The 17,064-nt window shown below is 47.5% G+C and overlaps 2 protein-coding genes across 2 annotated transcripts; one reads left to right on the top strand and one right to left on the bottom strand.

The window, feature by feature from the left end:
• The first annotated feature begins 1,090 nt into the window (after nucleotides 1-1,090).
• On the top strand, nucleotides 1,091-2,558 carry LOC117053924 (urotensin-2 receptor-like). Its single transcript, XM_033162270.1, has one exon. The coding sequence runs from the start codon at nucleotides 1,468-1,470 to the stop codon at nucleotides 2,506-2,508; it is 1,041 nt and encodes a 346-aa protein (XP_033018161.1). The 5' UTR covers nucleotides 1,091-1,467; the 3' UTR covers nucleotides 2,509-2,558.
• A 4,551-nt stretch (nucleotides 2,559-7,109) lies between these two features.
• On the bottom strand, nucleotides 7,110-16,639 carry LGALS1 (galectin 1). The gene is made up of 4 exons (XM_033162996.1): nucleotides 16,385-16,639; nucleotides 14,459-14,538; nucleotides 8,271-8,442; nucleotides 7,110-7,268 (listed from the first exon to the last, which is right to left on the bottom strand). The coding sequence occupies exons 1-4, from the start codon at nucleotides 16,622-16,624 to the stop codon at nucleotides 7,122-7,124; spliced, it is 639 nt and encodes a 212-aa protein (XP_033018887.1). The 5' UTR covers nucleotides 16,625-16,639; the 3' UTR covers nucleotides 7,110-7,121.
• Between the last annotated feature and the right edge of the window lie 425 nt (nucleotides 16,640-17,064).

The following is a 17,064-nucleotide window of genomic DNA, read 5'->3' as shown; positions in this document are numbered from 1 at the left end:
TACAGAGGATGGGGAAGGGTTTGTGTTAAACTATCCTAGAGGTCAAAGATGAAATGTACATTCATTGAGCCACCCACATTTGCTTCTGGCCTTGCCTGCCGCTGGTATGTGGTCCTTGGACAGTGGTCAAAAAAAGGGCCAAGATAGGTCCCCCCCCCCCCCCGCGCGCGCTGCATGCCTGTTGCGTAGAATTGAGAAGTGTCCCGATTTTGATCAAGACAGGGAAATTGCTATAATGTTTTAAATTTAAAACATTCCCTTTGCGGAGGCAAGGAAATACCCAGAATGTTTAAAACAACACTACAAGCAAGCAGCTGTGTTGGTTAATAATAATAAAAAGTAACAATAACATTTGAGGAACAATTAATGCTGTAAACAGCTTTTATAGAGCTGTGTATGTGCTTAATCTTTAAAGCCCATTTGAAACACATTCTTGCTTCAAAGAGTTCTTGGCACTGCAGTTTGCTAAGGCTTGTTTGGAATTGTAACTCTGTGATCCTAAAAGTAAAATTAAAAATGAGTTGCTGTCCTTTGGGTTTTTGACTGCCAGTCTTAGGTGACTTGATACATATTAAATGCAGCTGGCTGTACACACATATCCTTGTGTGCTGTTTCTACTGCAACAGGCAAATATTTGCAGTGAATGCAGCTACCCCTCCGTAACATGTTCATTGCTCCTCTTCCAAAAATATATATATTTTAAAGGAACTTAACTCAGAGGATTGTTCTCGCTCCCAGCCCCTATTTGACCCAGTTCCTTAACCACGTCTGTATTAATTCAGGACCTTCCATTCCTCTCTTTATGGGGTTGAGGGCAGAGAAAGGAAGCAAGCAGAGGCAAGGTGAAAAATAAAAATAAAAACCCAAAGGAGATACAGAGAGAAACGGTAACGTTGAAGAGAAAAGAATTCTGCAATCTGCTGGGTGGTCACACTACAGTGCCATTAGCTATTGCTGAGAGTGTTTGCACTTGAGTGTGAAGCCATGAGTCAGAGATGCTCCGCCACTCAGTGGCGAATGGTGTTTTTGAGGAGGGCTGCCGTTGGGAAAGCACCACTGCCCTGCATCTCTTCTCTGGGAGAAGAAGACGGGGAAGAAAGCATCTTGGTTGCCGTGGGGCTCGTTTTATATGTGTCAACAAATGCTTGATGACAGAAGTCGCGGAGGGCCGGCTGGAGGGAGTATGAGAACTCAGCAGCAACAGAAAGCAGCAAGAGGATGCCATGCCATCAAATCTGTAAGCGTGGAACGGATGTGCCTTCAAGAATGGTAAGATGAGCATGGGATGCAATGAGGACAGCCATCTCAATAGCCTGCATAATTCCCTATGAGGCTCACACCCACCCACACCCAAGTGATTTTAGTTTCTTCCCATCATCCTTTGCCTCCCTGCCCAGCCAAGGCTGTCAAACACACACTGTGTGTGGTTGGTAGTTCCTCTTAGAGCCAGAGTGCCTCAGCTATCCAATGACGACGGAACTCATTGAAGAAGCTTCGTTGGGCAATTTCTCCTATGACGTTGAGCGTGGAGAAGAAAGTCCTGTCACCAGGGCCTTGGGCGCAGTCCTCCTCCTTATGTGTCTCTTCGGGATGACGGGCAATATCTATACGCTGGTGGTAGCGTTTGGTGGCATGTCTGTTCGCTCGGTGGGTTCTTTGCGCATCTACGTGGTCAACCTGGCCTTAGCCGATCTGCTCTACCTTTCCACCATCCCCTTTGTGGTGTGCACATATTTCGCCCAGGACTGGTTCTTTGGGGACGTGGGCTGCCGGTTTCTGCTTAGCCTGGACCTGCTGACGATGCACGCCAGCATATTCCTGCTGACGGCCATGAGCGTGGAGCGTTATTGGGCCGTGACCAGACCGCTAAGGGCCAGGCAGGCTGGAAACAGGTACCGCAGGCTTGCTTGCGTTGCCGTGTGGCTCGTCTCGTCTTTGCTTACGGTGCCCATGATGGTCATGATCCAGCAGCGGGAGGGCAGGAGCAGAAAGCTCATCTGCTTCCCCACGTGGACGCCTGGCGCTTTCCAAGTGTACCTCACGGTTTTGTTTGGCACAAGCGTCCTTGGGCCTGGTTTGGTCCTGGGGGTCGTGTACTCCCGGCTTGTGCAGGCCTATTGGGCTTCCACAAAAGTCATGTGGTCACCTGTGGCGAGCAGGGCCCTGAAGCAGAAGCTGTTCCCCAGGATCTTCAGCATCATCGTAGCCTACTGGGCCTGTTTCGTACCATTCTGGGCCTGGCAACTCACCAAGCTGTATTGGCCAGAGGACTTGGAGATTGGGCCGACCGCCCAGGCTTACCTCAACTTTGGCGTTACCTGCTTGACCTATGGCAACAGCTGCGTCAACCCTTTCCTGTATACTTTGCTCACCAGGAATTACCGCGAGTACATGGCTGCTCAGGGCGGAGAAAGGCCACGGAGGAGGCATGCTTTCTTCAAGAAGAAAACGCATGAAACGCCCCAAGCAGAACATGTGTCTGTGGCAGAGGGAGGAGGGCTTGGATAAAGGAGGCAAAGGGTGGCCACCGATAATCTACCCCAAGGATGCCTTTGCCTCTGCCTCTGCCTGAACAGCTGGGCTTAGCTTTGGAGAGCAGCAGCAGCAGCAAGGTGGGGAACAGTGACTGCAAACTTTGCTCTGGGAACCTGCATGTTTGCTTGTTCACACTAAGCCGTCGTTTGGCTTAGTGTTGTGTTGTAACTGGGCCATAGTGTATACCAGAGGTAGGAAACCTCTGTCCCATGGGGCAGATTTGGTGCATCAGGACATTTCCCCCAAACCACACTGATCCGACCTATAGCTGCTGTTTGGCCTGGCTTCTAATTTCTGCATGCAATTCTGTTTAACCTTCTTCTTTTCTGCAGATCGGTTTTCCCTAATGTAAAGTTTTGTATGTTATTTTCACTAATATATGTATTTTTACGCACACTTTACCCGAGTACATACGTTATGGCTGGAGAAGTGCCTTGCAAGATTTGAAGCAGTGTAAATTTCCAAGGTTGGCTGTGTCTCGATGTTTGTGTCATTTCAGAAATTGCAAATTGGGTAGGTTTGCCTTTAAATGCGAACTGAACTGAATTTCTCCCCATTCCTACCTATAGCTCCCAATTGAGACAGTCAATGCCATTTGGAAGTCTTTGTGTTGCAGCTGTCCTGTAATAAGTACAGCCAGATCCATAGCTGCAGTAATCACATATCCTTCCCCTGTTGGCTCCTGTTTTCATTTCCCTCTCCTTCGTCTGTTGCAGGGGTCAGCAAACTTTTTCAGCAGGGGGCCGGTCCACTGCCCCTCAGACCTTGTGGCGGGGCTGGACTATATACAGTGGTGCCCCGCTAGATGAATGCCTCGCTAGACGAAAAACTCGCTAGACGAAAGGCATTCGCTAGCGGAAGGCTGTCTCGCAAGACAAATTTTTCAATGAGCTTGCCTCGCAAGACGAAAATAATTCCGATTCCCCCCCTCAAACCGCTATTCTCCCGTTGGTGCTTCGCAAGACGAAAAATTCGCTATACGACAGCACTTGCAGTACGAATTAATTTCGTCTTGCGAGGCACCACTATATATATATATATGGGATGAACGAATTCCTATGCCCCACAAATAACCCAGAGATGAATTTTAAATAAAAGCACACATTCTACTCATGTAAAAGCACTCTGAATCCTGGAGCGTCAGCGGGCCAGATTTAGAAGGTGATTGGTATGGATCCAGCCCCCGGGCCTTAGTTTGCCTACCCATGGTCTGTTACCTTCCTTGTGTTGACAGCTAGACTGTAAGCCCTTTGAGGGCAGGGACCTCTCCTTTGATTCTTCAGTTAATTTATATGGATGATGCTTAATAATAGTAGAAAACAAACATTCTGTTCTCCCCCCACCCCCAAATAAGCATGTATTGTGATTCATTTGCTAAAGCAGCTTTAGTAGCCAGTGTAGGACAAATTATTGAGGACTAAATGAAGTCAGCATACAGGAGGCAGAAAAGAGATTTCAGCAACAATGTTAAGTGACAGTGGGGAGGAAGGACTCCAGTGATTATCTTTGGTGCAAGAATAGATGTTACAAATACACAGATGTCTCTAGTTTCATCTGTGAAATATTGGCACAGCATGAGACTAGCTTAGCAGCAGCCAGAGAAGAAATGTCTTATGTGGCTGTAACATACCTCATACCAAGAGAACTTCAGAAGGCAGGAAAATATGTGGAGAGAGAAGGGTTGGGAGGTCACACTTTCCTGTGACTAACGGAGTACTTTGTAGAATATAACAAGGCCTTTAAAAAGTTGGTGGTTGATGCACAGCAAGGCGAGTTTTTTCCACTGCACACATATAAGTGCTTGTTGCAGCAGATTAATCTACATACAGGAGTTAATAAGTTTTTAGTGCTCTATAAACATTAAGAATAGTTGTCGGTATTGTTCTGCTAAACGAAGAAAAGCAGAATCCTTTGCGACTGTCTCAGCTGCAGACTGTCCCTGTTTTGTAGTTACAGGTGGGTAGCCGTGTTGGTCTGCCATAGTCAAAACAAAATCGAAAATTCTTTCTAGTAGCACCTTAGAGACCAACTGAGTTTGTTCCTGGTATGAGCTTTCGTGTGCGGTATCTGAAGAAGTGTGCATGCACACGAAAGCTCATACCAGGAACAAACTCAGTTGGTCTCTAAGGTGCTACTAGAAAGAATTTTCGATCCTGTTTTGTAGGTTCCTGAAATCAGAATGGATTAAAGAGGTCTGCCACTCTGGTGCAACAAGGCCAGTTTTTTAAAAATAAAATAAAAACCCTGACTTTTTGTGGTTTGGAAAGCAACACCCCTGCTGTAACGGTTGTGCACAGAATGTGGTTTTGTCTGGCATGCTTTTCTAAGCTCAGCAGCACAGTGGCAGGGCAAGCACCACCAGCCACATTCCCCTCCAAAATGATTCTGCTTCCGCTTTAAGATCTGTGGAGGAGGTCTGTGTGGTGCATATAGGCCATTCTGTCATGGTGCCCAGACTTCAGAATTCCCTCCCACAGGGTGCCTGTGTAGCTGGCAAAGACTGCATTGTTTACACAGACCTTCAGTCTGCAGGCATTTGCGCACTCTGAGGCTGCAAACATCCTATACAGTGGTACCTCGGGTTAAGAACTTAATTCGTTCTGGAGGTCCGTTCTTAACCTGAAACTGTTATTAAACTGAGGTATCACTTTAGCTAATGGGGCCTCCCGCTACCACCACACCGCCGCTGTGCGATTTCTGTTCTCATCCTGAAGCAAAGTTCTTAACCCGAGGTACAATTTCTGGGTTAGCGGAGTCAGTAACCGGAAGCGTCTGTAACCCAAGGTACCACTGTATACATTTAAAATACATGAGTTCCCTGGGTAACTTTGCTCAGGGTGCTGGGAATTGTAGTTTTGCGAGGGATAAACTCTAGTTCCAGGATTTGTTGGGGGAAGTCATGTGCTTTCAGTGTATGGTGTGTATGATGTATGGTGTGGGAAATTCAAGAGTGCAGAGTCCCTTCATGATAGGCACACCCCCTGACAGCCACACCCTTTCCAAGATTATACAATAATCTTAAAACAATACATTAATAATAATTAGAGATGTTTTGCAATGATCAATGTAGATCTCAATATGTTGCATTTCAGCTGCATCAACTATTTTCTGTGTGTGTGTATCAGCAAATGATTTGGAATGCTCTGTCTCCTTTTGGAGTGACTTAAGTTGCGTCTCCCTTGACGTTCCATTGTGCATAACAGAACCTGCAAACCATTGAAGCACCTTGTATGCTTAGCTTTGGAGCATACAGGGCAATTTCTCCCTGGTGATCTTCCCTAGGAGCCAGTCCTCCATGGCTGGTTCACCTCCTTTCACTCTGGCTGACTCTTAAGCATCACAAAAGCTAAAAAGTTCCCCTTTCATGCTGATTGTGCAGTTCTGGGATGCTGGAGACATGATCCCTTCTGCAGAAACAGTAAAGGATCTCGGACCCCCCCCCCCCCCACAATCCCAGATCACTATACCTCTGAATGAATTTGACTGGGCTTTACTCTTGTTTGTTTCGAAAAAGGTCCGTGCTATGCTTTTTATTATGTTTTTCTTGAGGCTTTTATTGTGTTCTAAAATATAATTGCATGCCACTTCAGGAGACCTCTCATTAAAAAGCATGCGCATGTGTGTGTGTGTGTGTGTGTGTGTGTGTACCGGTATGTAAAATAAACTATTCAAGGGATTGTCTCCCACCAATGCATTCTCAGCTGATCCACTGACATTAATAGACGTAAGATAGACATTAACTCCAATGGATCTACTTAGAGTATGACTACCATTGGCTACAGCCCAAGGTAAATAAAAACACTACCCGCTCTTGCACTTGATGACCCCAGTAGGTTTATGTGTTATTTGTGTGTTGTGCACACCTATGATGCAGCGACGGTGCCTAAAAACATGTGAGCAGGCAGCACCTGATGGAGGGAGGAGTCTCACCAATTGGCCAAGCAGGCAGTGTTGGCTGGTGCCCATTGGTACCGGTAGGGCAGAAAGCAGGGAGATCAGCAGTAGGTGGCGCTAGAGCCAATGGGCTATTCTAGTTTTGTCCCTATCATCCTACAGGGGCAACATGGAGACTCAGGAGGAGGAAGATACCAGGCATGGCCATCCCTTGGACTTGTTATAAGAAGACAGGCAGGTCATGCTGAGTGCAGACTGTGGTTGGAGGGATGGTGCCCCATTCCGCCGCCCCCCAAATCAGCCTCCACTGCTTCCAGTAGCTAGAGAGATCAGACTTCAGCGTTCTGTTTAACTCCTTGCCCCTCTCTATGGTTAATGGATGCAGGCCCTATTAAAACAATGAAATAAAGAAATGAAATGTGCACCTGCATATATATCTTTTTTTAAAAAAATCAGAATTGTGGTTAGAGCTGTCAGAAGTGTTGGCTCTTAGGTTGTCCCCCCCCCCCCAATTCCACAAGCGCATCTACTACTACTGACCACAAACATCTGACTCTATGGCAATGATGGCCCTGAAAGAACCATGTTTCAAAGACTCAGAAAGACACACCACCAGTTTACACCAGAATTCAGTTGTGTTTATTTTGCTGCCTTATTAAGCAGGAGAGAGTGAGCAAGACAAGAGGAGGCACTTAACTAAGAGATATGCCTTTGAAGTTGAAGTCGCCTTCTACGCAGACATATTCAATGCCTTCCAAGTGAGCTCCGTTGGGGACCTTGAACTGATGGTTGCCAGGCAATGTGACGGTCAACTCGTTTTTGTCATGGGTGAAGAGCACCTGAAGGAGAAAAAAGAAAGAAAGGGGGGGAGTGGCATGGTTTCAGCACAAGAAGAACACCACCCATCATTTATCCCAACTGCTGAGAGGGATAGCTCACTTGGTAGAGCATGAGACTCTTAAATCACAGGGTCATGTGTTCGAGCCACACGTTGGGTAAAATATTCCTGCATGGGGGGGGGGGGTTGGACTAGAGGATCCTTGTGTTCCCTTCCAACTCTTCTATGATTCTAGTTATCAAGCGACTGGACTGGAGTTATGGCTGCTAGTGGAAGATGCACATCTATCCTGGGCTTGCTGGCTTTTGAAAGAATTTTTGGGCCTTTTTAGAACAGCAAAAGAGGCAAAAGTCCAGCAAGTAGTGTTTCATTTCCATACTAACAGGATTGGGTCCTACTAGCCCCCCCCCCAAACACTGAGGGCTGTTTTCCTTCCTGGGCAACTGTCAGGGGGCCACAGGCCAGTGTTGGGTGGGGCCAGAGGCAAAACAGGTGACACAAAACAGGTAAATGTCACCTTTGGACAGCAGGCTAGTTACTATGCACACACTTAACATACCTGCCCCTGGCACCCATCCAGGCAGGGATTAGGCAATGTCAGAATTTGAGGAAACATCCAGCCAGGCCAAAGCGCATTGGGAGCATGTCAAGGTTTGTGGCCTGGGGAGAGTCTCAAAAGCCTGAGGACCTCTATCATCTGCATTCCAAGGCAGCTCAACCTGTTGAATGTTTGCTTCTCCTTCAGCTGCTAAGTGCACAGACAGGAAGCTGGAATAGGGTTGGGCAGGGAAGCATCTACTCAGTTTGGATCAGTTGCATAGAAAAGGGACCTCCAGTCGAAACCGCAGCAGCACCTCCATCCCATATTCTTGCGCTACGGAGTCCTCCATCCATGCCGCTTTCGAACGTGGCTTTATCGCCTCTCCTTATGACACTTTCCCACTCAAACCCACATACAGTCCCTCCTTTCCCCTGCCACAACCTGTGCAGATCCGAGTCTCACCTCCGCGCTGCTGCCCTCTTGGAAGGGGAAGTTGGCCTCCCTGTGTTCTTGGCCCCATTTCCCGTTGATCTTGTTGTTGCAGACAATGGTTCGGATGTCCCCGTGAGCATCGAAGCGCGGGTTGAAATGCAGTATGATCTCATTTGGGCCTTTGCCCACGTTGATGGCAAAACTGAAACAGGCGGCAGAAAGTTAACTGCAAAGCCCTCATGTCTCAGGGATCCACGGCTACGCTCATCAGGTGGTCAATGAAGACTGGGCGCAATCTAAACGCATACAAGCACACATACCCTGCAATCTTTGTGCTAGCAAATCAGGAGAGATGCTCAATAAACAGGTCATGTGGAGGAGCCCTTAGTGTTACCATGTTTACTTCAGAGTTGCCCAGAGAACCACAGTGGCAGCTGCTCCGCGCTCAGTGCCACCTGAAGCAAGTTGGTTCACCCCCTGCTGGAACTCTCTCTGGGACAAATGGTGCCTTTTCCCATAGAGAGAAGAGGTGCTGGGTAGTGATTTGGAGTGGAGAAACAAGCCACTCAGTGGGGAAAGGATTAAGTACACAGGGCCGTTCTGCTTTAAATGATGATAAAAAAGCTAGCTTTCATGAAAAGAGACGTTTGTTCCTCCCCAAGACAAGCTGCAATAGCAGAGGTTACTGCACAGACTCATAGAATATTAGGCTACGTAGACGTTGCCCACTTAAAACTCAGCAAGGCCATTTCCCTCCCCTCACTGTGTTTCAAGGCACGTCAGTAAGTTTGGATTTGTTTCCAAGTTGCCTGATGTCTGTCCACACGTAGAAGCGAACTCCTAGGGACTGAGGTCCCTTCAGCCCTCCCCCCAAAGTATTTGAGGGGGCCAGCCTCCCCCATTGATGGGCATTGCAATTCAAATGGTGTGTATGCAGCACATCTTGTGATTATGGGGCAGGGCTTACCTGTCTCTCCCCCCCCCCCATATTCTACTCAAGTTAGCACCCTTGCAAGGGGGTGGGACTGCCTCTGCCCAATGGATTATGGTTTACGTTTTCAAATTGGGTTGAAGCTGGCTTTGGACTGGGGAACACGTTAAGCCACAGTATTTCACAAGAAGCTACTCTACGTTTTGGGTATCATTGTGTGTACAGGGATTCCAAAGCCAGCGTTGGGAGCACAATGGAGCCACAGTACATGGCCATGTGTAGGCAACTGTGGAGATCATCTTGTGGGGGCAACCAACAGCCTACCAGATGTTGGATGGCAACTCCCAGCCAGCATGGCAAATGGCCAGCAGTAATGGGAGTTGCAATCCAGCAACATCTGGAGGGCTACAAGTTAAGCTTCCTTGATCTAGGACCATCCCTCTTCTCAGTTTCTATTCATGGAAAAATGCAAGCTGCTTCTACCTGTCCTGGAGGCATGTTGAAGCAATTCCACAACACCTGTCCTTATCGAAGAATATTATCTGCCTCTTTTGAGTCATCCTCCCTACCCTTGAGGCGTCACCATGTAGGTGTAAGCCAGGGAGGTTTGAGGAATGAAAAACTAGGAAGCTTCACTGATGGTATCACAAGGAGATGGGAAGAGTTTGGGCACGTTCACCTTCCAGCGTTCCCAGTGATGGAGCCAAAATCCCTTTGATTTGGCCCCGAGGCCCCCTGCTGTCCAACCACAGACCTCCTCTTGCATTGCTGGAATTTCCCAACATTTGCTCATTAAGCCCTCTCTTTGAACAGTTACAGTTCCTCATATAATGAGAATTCAGAAGAAACAAAGGCAGCTCCAACCTTTGTCTTCTGGAAGCACTAGAACCACCACCAGTGGCTAGATTTCACTGCTGTAGCATGTGATCATGCAGCAGACAGAAAGGGGTGTGGTGCTGTCTCCCCGCTACTGTCTTTTTGGCAAAAGAAATTTGTCAGCCAGCAGAACTACTCAGTTGGGCCTTTGATGGGGCTGGTTTCTGGCCTATGCAATTGCAGCCTCCTTCAGCTTGTTGCTTTATGAGAGCTCTTATTCCCCAACCCTGATTCATAAACTCTTCTCCTTTCATCTCAATCCAATCCTCACCAGCTAAACTTTGCTCAGGATTGAATCCGACCTGGCGCGGATTAGGGGGTGTCTCAAACATGCAGATTCTTTTGGCAAATGTTCCATCTTCTTCCCACCCCTATTTCCGCTCCATCGCTCTGTGAGATCCATAAGCAGTTTGGTGTGCATTTTTAAGTATCTCAGAGGTTATACGTAGGTCAACGTGGCAAAGGCTGTGGCTCTGTGGCAGAGCATCTCCTTCAGATGCAGAAAGTTCCAGGTTTGATCCCCAGCATCTCCAGAAAGGGCTGGGAGAGACCTTTTACTGAAATCTTGGGAGAGCTACTGCCAGTCACTGCAGACGGTATAGAGCTAGACCAGGGGTAGGCAACCTAAGGCCTGTGGACGGGATCCGGCCCAATCCCCTTCTCAATCCGTTCCACGAATGGTCCGGGAATCAGCTTGTTTTTACATCAGCAAAATGTGTCCTTTTATTTAAAATGCATCTCTGGGTTATTTGTGGGGCATAGGAATTCATTCAGTCCCCCCTCCAAAAAAATAGACTGGCCCACCACATGGTCTGAGGGACGGGGGACTGGCCAACGGCTGAAAAAGGTTGCTGACCCCTGAGCTAAAGGGAACAACGGTCTGACTTAGCTCTGGCATTAAGTCCTGGGCTGGTGTGCCAGTACCCATGCAGGTGCCGAGGTTGCCATACCTGCTCAGGACATTTTGCCGCTTGAGGCAAAAAAAGAAAATAGCAGAGGGAGGCACCGCCTTTTCTCTGCTGCCGCCTGATGTGACGAGGCTGCCCACTGAAGCCCTGGCATGGTGAAGGTGGCGGAGGAAAAAAAAGAAGGCTGGAGAGGAGCAGGTGGCAGTGGCGGGAGTATTGGAGGAGGCGTGGTGGTGGCTGAGTTGGAGGCAGCAGCAGTGGAGGAGGCAGGGAGAGGTCCAGATCTGACGCCACTCCTAGCTCCGCCCAGCCTGCCACCCGAGGCGACTGCCTCACCAAGCCTCATGAGTGTGCCAGCTTTGGACTCTGGACTTTGGTTCCAATGCTCCACTGCTGCTAAGTGAAGCCCCCCGTTGGCTGCTATTTGCATCTCCGACTCCTTGTATATTCATTGCTCTTACACCACTGGAGTCAACTGTGGCTCCTCCTCGAAAGGAAGTAGGAAAGTTCTGTGCTCTTGTTTAAATGCTTACCCTTATTGGACTTCCGGCGAGGTCGCCATCACGGCGGTCGTGGGCTGCCTCGGCAGTGAGGCGACCCATCCAGCCCGGGGGTTGGAGCCCTGCCACCGCTACGCGGGGCTCCGGTGAGGCACGGGAAGAGCGTCCCGTGCCTCGGGCTCCCCGGCGGGCCCGCTAAGCTACGCGCCCTTCCCTCGCTCCCCCTGTAAAGGGGGAGTGGGGGTGAAGGGAATGCGGAGCTGGGCCATTAGGGGAAATGCCCCAACCGGGCGGAAAAGCGGCGAGAACCGGCCGTGGTGAGCGAGACGTTCTACCTGAGAGAGATGAAAGGAAAAGAAGCTGAGGGTCGTAAGTACTTAATTGGATTAACTGCTGAGTTCAAAGACTTAACGACTTAACGACCCTGGAGGCTGCAGACAAAGGCAGACCGCCTGTCTCCCTTCGGAACTGAGAAAAATAACAGATAGTGATGCTGTTGCTATTGAATGGATACATTGTTAAGACTTTTTGAGGAGTGAGACTTTATAGATCTCCCTTGGGGGAGGAAGAGGATGGAAAATATTCCTTTTGAAAGTTTTAGTCTTTGCGTCCCGGTTTCAGAGAAAATGGCCGCGAAAGCTTTGAACCGAAGTGGAAAAGTACTGAGTACTGTTACATTGAAATAGAAACTGAAATTTGATACCTATGCCCATCCTCACCATGCTGGGCTATGTTTTTGAAATTGTTTTGGACTCTGAACTAACTGATGAAGAAAGGATTATTTTACTGGAACTGGAATTGATTAATCGGAAATTGAAGGTTTTGAGTGGGGGTTTGAAGGAAAATATATTTCCCACAGAGGAGACCTTCCAGATACTTGACACTATGGAAGAATGTCTGGGCAAAGAGTTGAAGGAGTTGTTTGAGAAATTGAGTGAGTTGGCATGGCGATCCCTGGAAAAAGGAGCGTTTCTCGGTGGTGGCAGCTCGAGAACGGCAAGGAATGTTATATCCAGCCCCCGAGGTGTGAGCTCGGGAGCGATGGTCAAGAAATTAAGATATTTACAAATAGAAGAATGCAGCATTGAATGGGAGAAGCCGAGAGATGAACAGTGTATCCTGATGCTCGATGCAAAGATGGTTGGGGACGGTGTCTGGCTGGTCTGGCCCTGTGGACGTATAAGAAAAAAGGACAATCCGAGGAGCGGTTCCGGTGAAAGACGGAGAAGGACACTAGACAGAGGGGGGATAGGGTGAACTTTACTAAGTATAAAATATAAATGCTTTGTTATGGTAATCTGAAATCGGAAGGTTAAGACTGTAAGCTTTATTTTAATTTTCAATAAGAAAAGGGATATGCTGAAACTTTTTGATATTAGCAACAGTTTAAGGGAAGAAGAATAATTTAGATTTAATATAAGAGCAATTTGTTAAGACCCAAAGAATTGTTATTAAGATTGTGGTTTAAGGTTCGAATTGTATTAAGTGAATAAAATTTTTCGAGAAAGGATGTTATTAAAGTAGAATAATGGATATAAAACTGAAGGAGAGAGGGTGGGGGAAGTCAATTGTTAAGATTTGGAACTAGAAGATTTTCTTAAGTGAGGAAATAAGAAGAATTGTATTTGTGTTTGTATTTGATTTATATATGTGGGTGTGGGTGTGGGTTATGTTTTGTTATGAAAATGACAATAAATTCTTATTAAAAAAAAAAAAATGCTTACCCTTATTGCTATGGGATGGATTGTACAACTTGCCCTACAAAAATGAGACGCTTGTAAATCTGGGATGGGGAGGGTCTCCCAAGCGGAAAAGCACAATGAGGAAAGAGAAAAGCAGTGTGTTCGTCTAGAGAAGATGTACATTCTTCCTTGCAACAGCACCAAGCGGGTCTTGACTGTGTGCAGTGGGCATGCAGAGGAGAAAGGCTTTGCAAGAGGAGACTGTAGGGGCAGATGTGGGGAGAGGAAAAGAAGGATGGTTGCTTCCAACATCTGGTTCTGTTTAGGCTCTTGGCAGGAGCAGCACAAGGATGGGGGAGGGAAGGCCATGAGCTGGTCTAAGTTCCGATGTAACGCACTGGAAAATGCTGCTGGGGGTGGGCATTACTCCTTCCCCTCCCTGGCAATTCCCACAAAAGCAAGGGTTTCTCCACAATGGAGAAAAATGTGTATTTGCACAGGCTTGTTTCCCCATTCCTGTTGGGAGACATGGCATCCTCTACACAACCCCCTCCCCATCTCAGGGTTGCCACTTTAAATGCAGGTGTCGTCCCCCCACCATCCTTAGAATGTTTGAAATGGCCAGGATCAGAAAAAAAAATCCACATTTAAGGAGGGAGGGAGATCTGGAGACAACCTGGGATGCGGTCCACCTTTTGCTCTGGTGTGGACACACCCTAAGACAAAGGGAAACCGGGCTTCTTCTCTGTAGCTTAATGGGGAGCAGTTTTGACCCCTAGGACTCCCTCCTCCCTCCCATGTCACCAAGGGCATACCTACGGACTTATCCATGCTGCTTTTTAAGGTGGGCAGTAAGTTTCCTGGGTCCTCATTAATTCCCTGTTGTGTATATGAAGTTTTCTTCCAACCACTGCCTTTTTCATGCTTTCTTCTCTCTCCTTAATCCAGACTTTCTCATACCAAGGATACTCCGAAAAGGAGGGGGGGTGAGAAAATCTGGATTAAGAGCGGGGAAAGGGGTGCGCAGCCAGTGATTTTGAGGAGAATGTCATACAGGGAACATCATTACTGTCAAACGACAATGGGGACGAGCCCTAGTGCTCCACACTAGTTTAACCATCATTCCGAGGATTCCCTTGGACTTTGGATATCTGGAAGACGAGGGGCAGTGCAGGTCTGCAACAGAGTTCTCAGTGTGTTGTGAACGATTCCCATGATTCTTTGGGGGGGGGAGCCATGAGAGCCAAAGCTTCCCAAGGCCCATGCAAGTTTGGGACGTCTGCGTGCTCAAAGGTAATCTCTCCCTATGAAACCATCTTACCTCTTAGCTCCTGCAGGGATATCACCTTTCACAGCGAGTTTGCCGCCGGGGGCCACATGCAGGCTGGTGCAAGTAATTCCCTAGAGAAGGAATTGAGAGAGGAGTGATTCGTTCTCTCCCTTTGCCAGGCAGCAGTAAATTCTGGTCTGATTATATTATTGCAGATGAACTGCCCTCAGGAAGCTTGCCCCCGTTTTGCTGCTTAACTAAGAGGGGGATGGGGAATCCGCGGCCCTCCAGATATCACTAGACTCCAGTTCCCATCAGCCCCAACCTGGCATGGCTAGCGGTCACAGATGACGGGAGTTGTAGTTAACAGCACCCAGAGGGCCACCTCTAATGAAAGAAGATGTCATGTTATTCGCCACCCACCAAAAAGAAATCCGAAACAAAAATGTGGGCATGTAGAACATTTGATTCCTAAGCTTCAAAGCAGGTTAATATTTTATTTTATTTTTAAAAATCACCTAGTCTTGAAATAACTCAATGTCTGGCAATTTTTGTGGTGTTAGATTTGGCAGGCAAGAGTCTGTTTTCATCAGATGAATTAAATCAGCCAGGACACTCTTCAGCATCCAGCCTGTGGATGTTGGGACTACAACTCCCATCAGCCCAGACTATTGGGCATTTGGCTCTGAGTGTCCTGCTTCCAGGCTCCCTGATACCCCATGCAAGGGAGTATGGTCCTCACCTCTCCTGCTTCAGATGAACAGAGAAGTTAGTGTACCACTCGCAGCCTCAGCCATCCAATCAGTAAAATGGGTATAAAACCTTGCTCCTTTTAAGCAGCAGCCTGAATTAAACAAGTGGGGCTTTTCCTGCCACAGAGATAAAGAGATGGAGGAAACACACCCTCATCTTAGTTCCTGTGTTGGGAGCAGGGCCAGCAACAAGAAGGTAGCAGCCTAAGTTACAAAACTTCCCTAGAAAGAAGTGAAAATGATATATAGTTTTTTCCTCCTAACAAGAAGGGAAAGGCTTAACTGGCGAAGGCTGTCGGCAGATGTTCCGAGCCACGCCCTTCTGCCTTTGAACATTCCCATCTCTCACATCCAACAAGTACCTTTAAGTGCTTATAATTCATGGATTTATTATTACTCCAGGCTCCGAGCAAGTTTCAAAAATGGGATTAGAGAGTCTTGGCACAAGATAGGCTGGCGCCAGAAGTAGCTAGTTCCAGCAACTTTCCCTATCTGGTGCATGTCTCTGTGTGTGGTGGAAGCTTATAGACTAGGAAAAATGAATCATCGCAAATGCAAATCTAAGCAGAACTCCAGTCTTCGCCTTGCTACAAACATGCCCTTCTGAGAAAACGAGAGGGTTGCAGGATCCCCTTTCCTATGGGGTTCTCCCCTGACCACATCCCTCCTCTTGATTGCAGCATGTGAGGAGAATGCACAGTCGAGTGAACACTTACAACTAACAAAACCAACATAGAAGCTATAAAGATGAGGTAAAAATGATAAGAATACTGTACAACAACATTTGATTCAAAGAACATAATTTTGAAGTACAGTATTGCAAGCAGGACAACTTCATATGTAAAAAAAAAATCCAGAAGGGGAAGTTGAGGGAAGTCAAGGGGGGGAGGGGGGAAACGAGGAAATCAGTTTTTTTAAATTATTTGTTATGATGTGATTGTGGAAAAAATGTAAAACCCAATAAAATTATTTTTAAAAAAGGAAAAAAGAGAATGCACAGTCTAATAGCCAAACATCCTATCTCACTACAGATGAATCAGCACAACTGAAAAAAGCACCATCAATCGATAGCAGGACTCTCTCCCTTCAGCCTCGCTGACATGCCTGCAGATTTCCAGCACTAAGGGAGGCTGGCACTCCTGTGCCCTTGGTGCATTGCAATGGCTGCCCCTGTGGGCAGTCAGTGATTCCCACCAGCTGCCCCCCACCTCCTCCCCAGACTCACAGGCATGATGCTGTGCTTCCAAGCTGTTTGCTCCTGCAGCTCACTCGGGTGCTTGCTCAAAGTTGTGGCGGACAAGAGTGCCACTCCCTTGCCCTTATATAGGCTAGCAGCCGAGGAGTCACAAGCTCCATTGGCCAATCCAAAGGCAGCAGCAGAAGATGGGTGGAGAAGCGGGTGGCGGCAGCTATTTGTGGGGGATGTGGCACAGCCTTCCTTGTGGATGCTGAAGGCGGCTCTCATGATGCATCCCGGCCATTTTCTGGGAGAGGGAATATCCAGTGACGGAGCCAGTGGAAAAATAGTTTTACAATGAGAGGGTTTTATTGTCCGGGATCTTTTTAAAAATTAAACATGGCAGTTGGCAGGCACAGTCCTGGGCCTCTTTGTTTCAAAAAAAGCCGAGAGCAGCTAGAAGTACCGAAGCCAAAAGATGCAGAGAGATATTGGAATAAACGGCCTTTATAGAAGAAGGCAAAAGAATAAAATCAACGTACGGAAGAAACGCCGTGTATTTATGTAACACACATATGAAAATGTTTGGAAACTTTACAGACAGTTAAGTCTGTGGCCTGTGGCCAAACACTCCAATGTGGCTTCACAGCTCTGAAATGCAGGAAAAAAAACAGGATTTGCTGAGCTGGAAGTGTCTTCCAGAGACTAGTTAACCCATTATCCATGCA

This window comes from Lacerta agilis, chromosome 10 (genome assembly GCF_009819535.1).
Source record: "Lacerta agilis isolate rLacAgi1 chromosome 10, rLacAgi1.pri, whole genome shotgun sequence".
NCBI classification, from domain to species: Eukaryota; Metazoa; Chordata; class Lepidosauria; order Squamata; family Lacertidae; genus Lacerta; species Lacerta agilis.
The sequence above is the reverse complement of the archived record's forward strand: the minus strand, read 5'-3'. Positions and strand labels throughout refer to the sequence as shown.

Excerpts from the sequence above, each read along its gene's own strand:
- LOC117053924 (XM_033162270.1), top strand. The coding sequence starts at position 1,468 with ATGACGACGGAACTCATTGAAGAAGCTTCGTTGGGCAATTTCTCCTAT.
- LGALS1 (XM_033162996.1), bottom strand. The coding sequence starts at position 16,624 with ATGAGAGCCGCCTTCAGCATCCACAAGGAAGGCTGTGCCACATCCCCC. Across the intron at positions 8,443-14,458 it reads ATCCCTGCAGGAGCTAAGAG|TTTTGCCATCAACGTGGGCA; the intron begins GTAAGATGGTTT and ends CGCCTGTTTCAG. Across the intron at positions 7,269-8,270 it reads AAGAGGGCAGCAGCGCGGAG|GTGCTCTTCACCCATGACAA; the intron begins GTGAGACTCGGA and ends TTTCTCCTTCAG.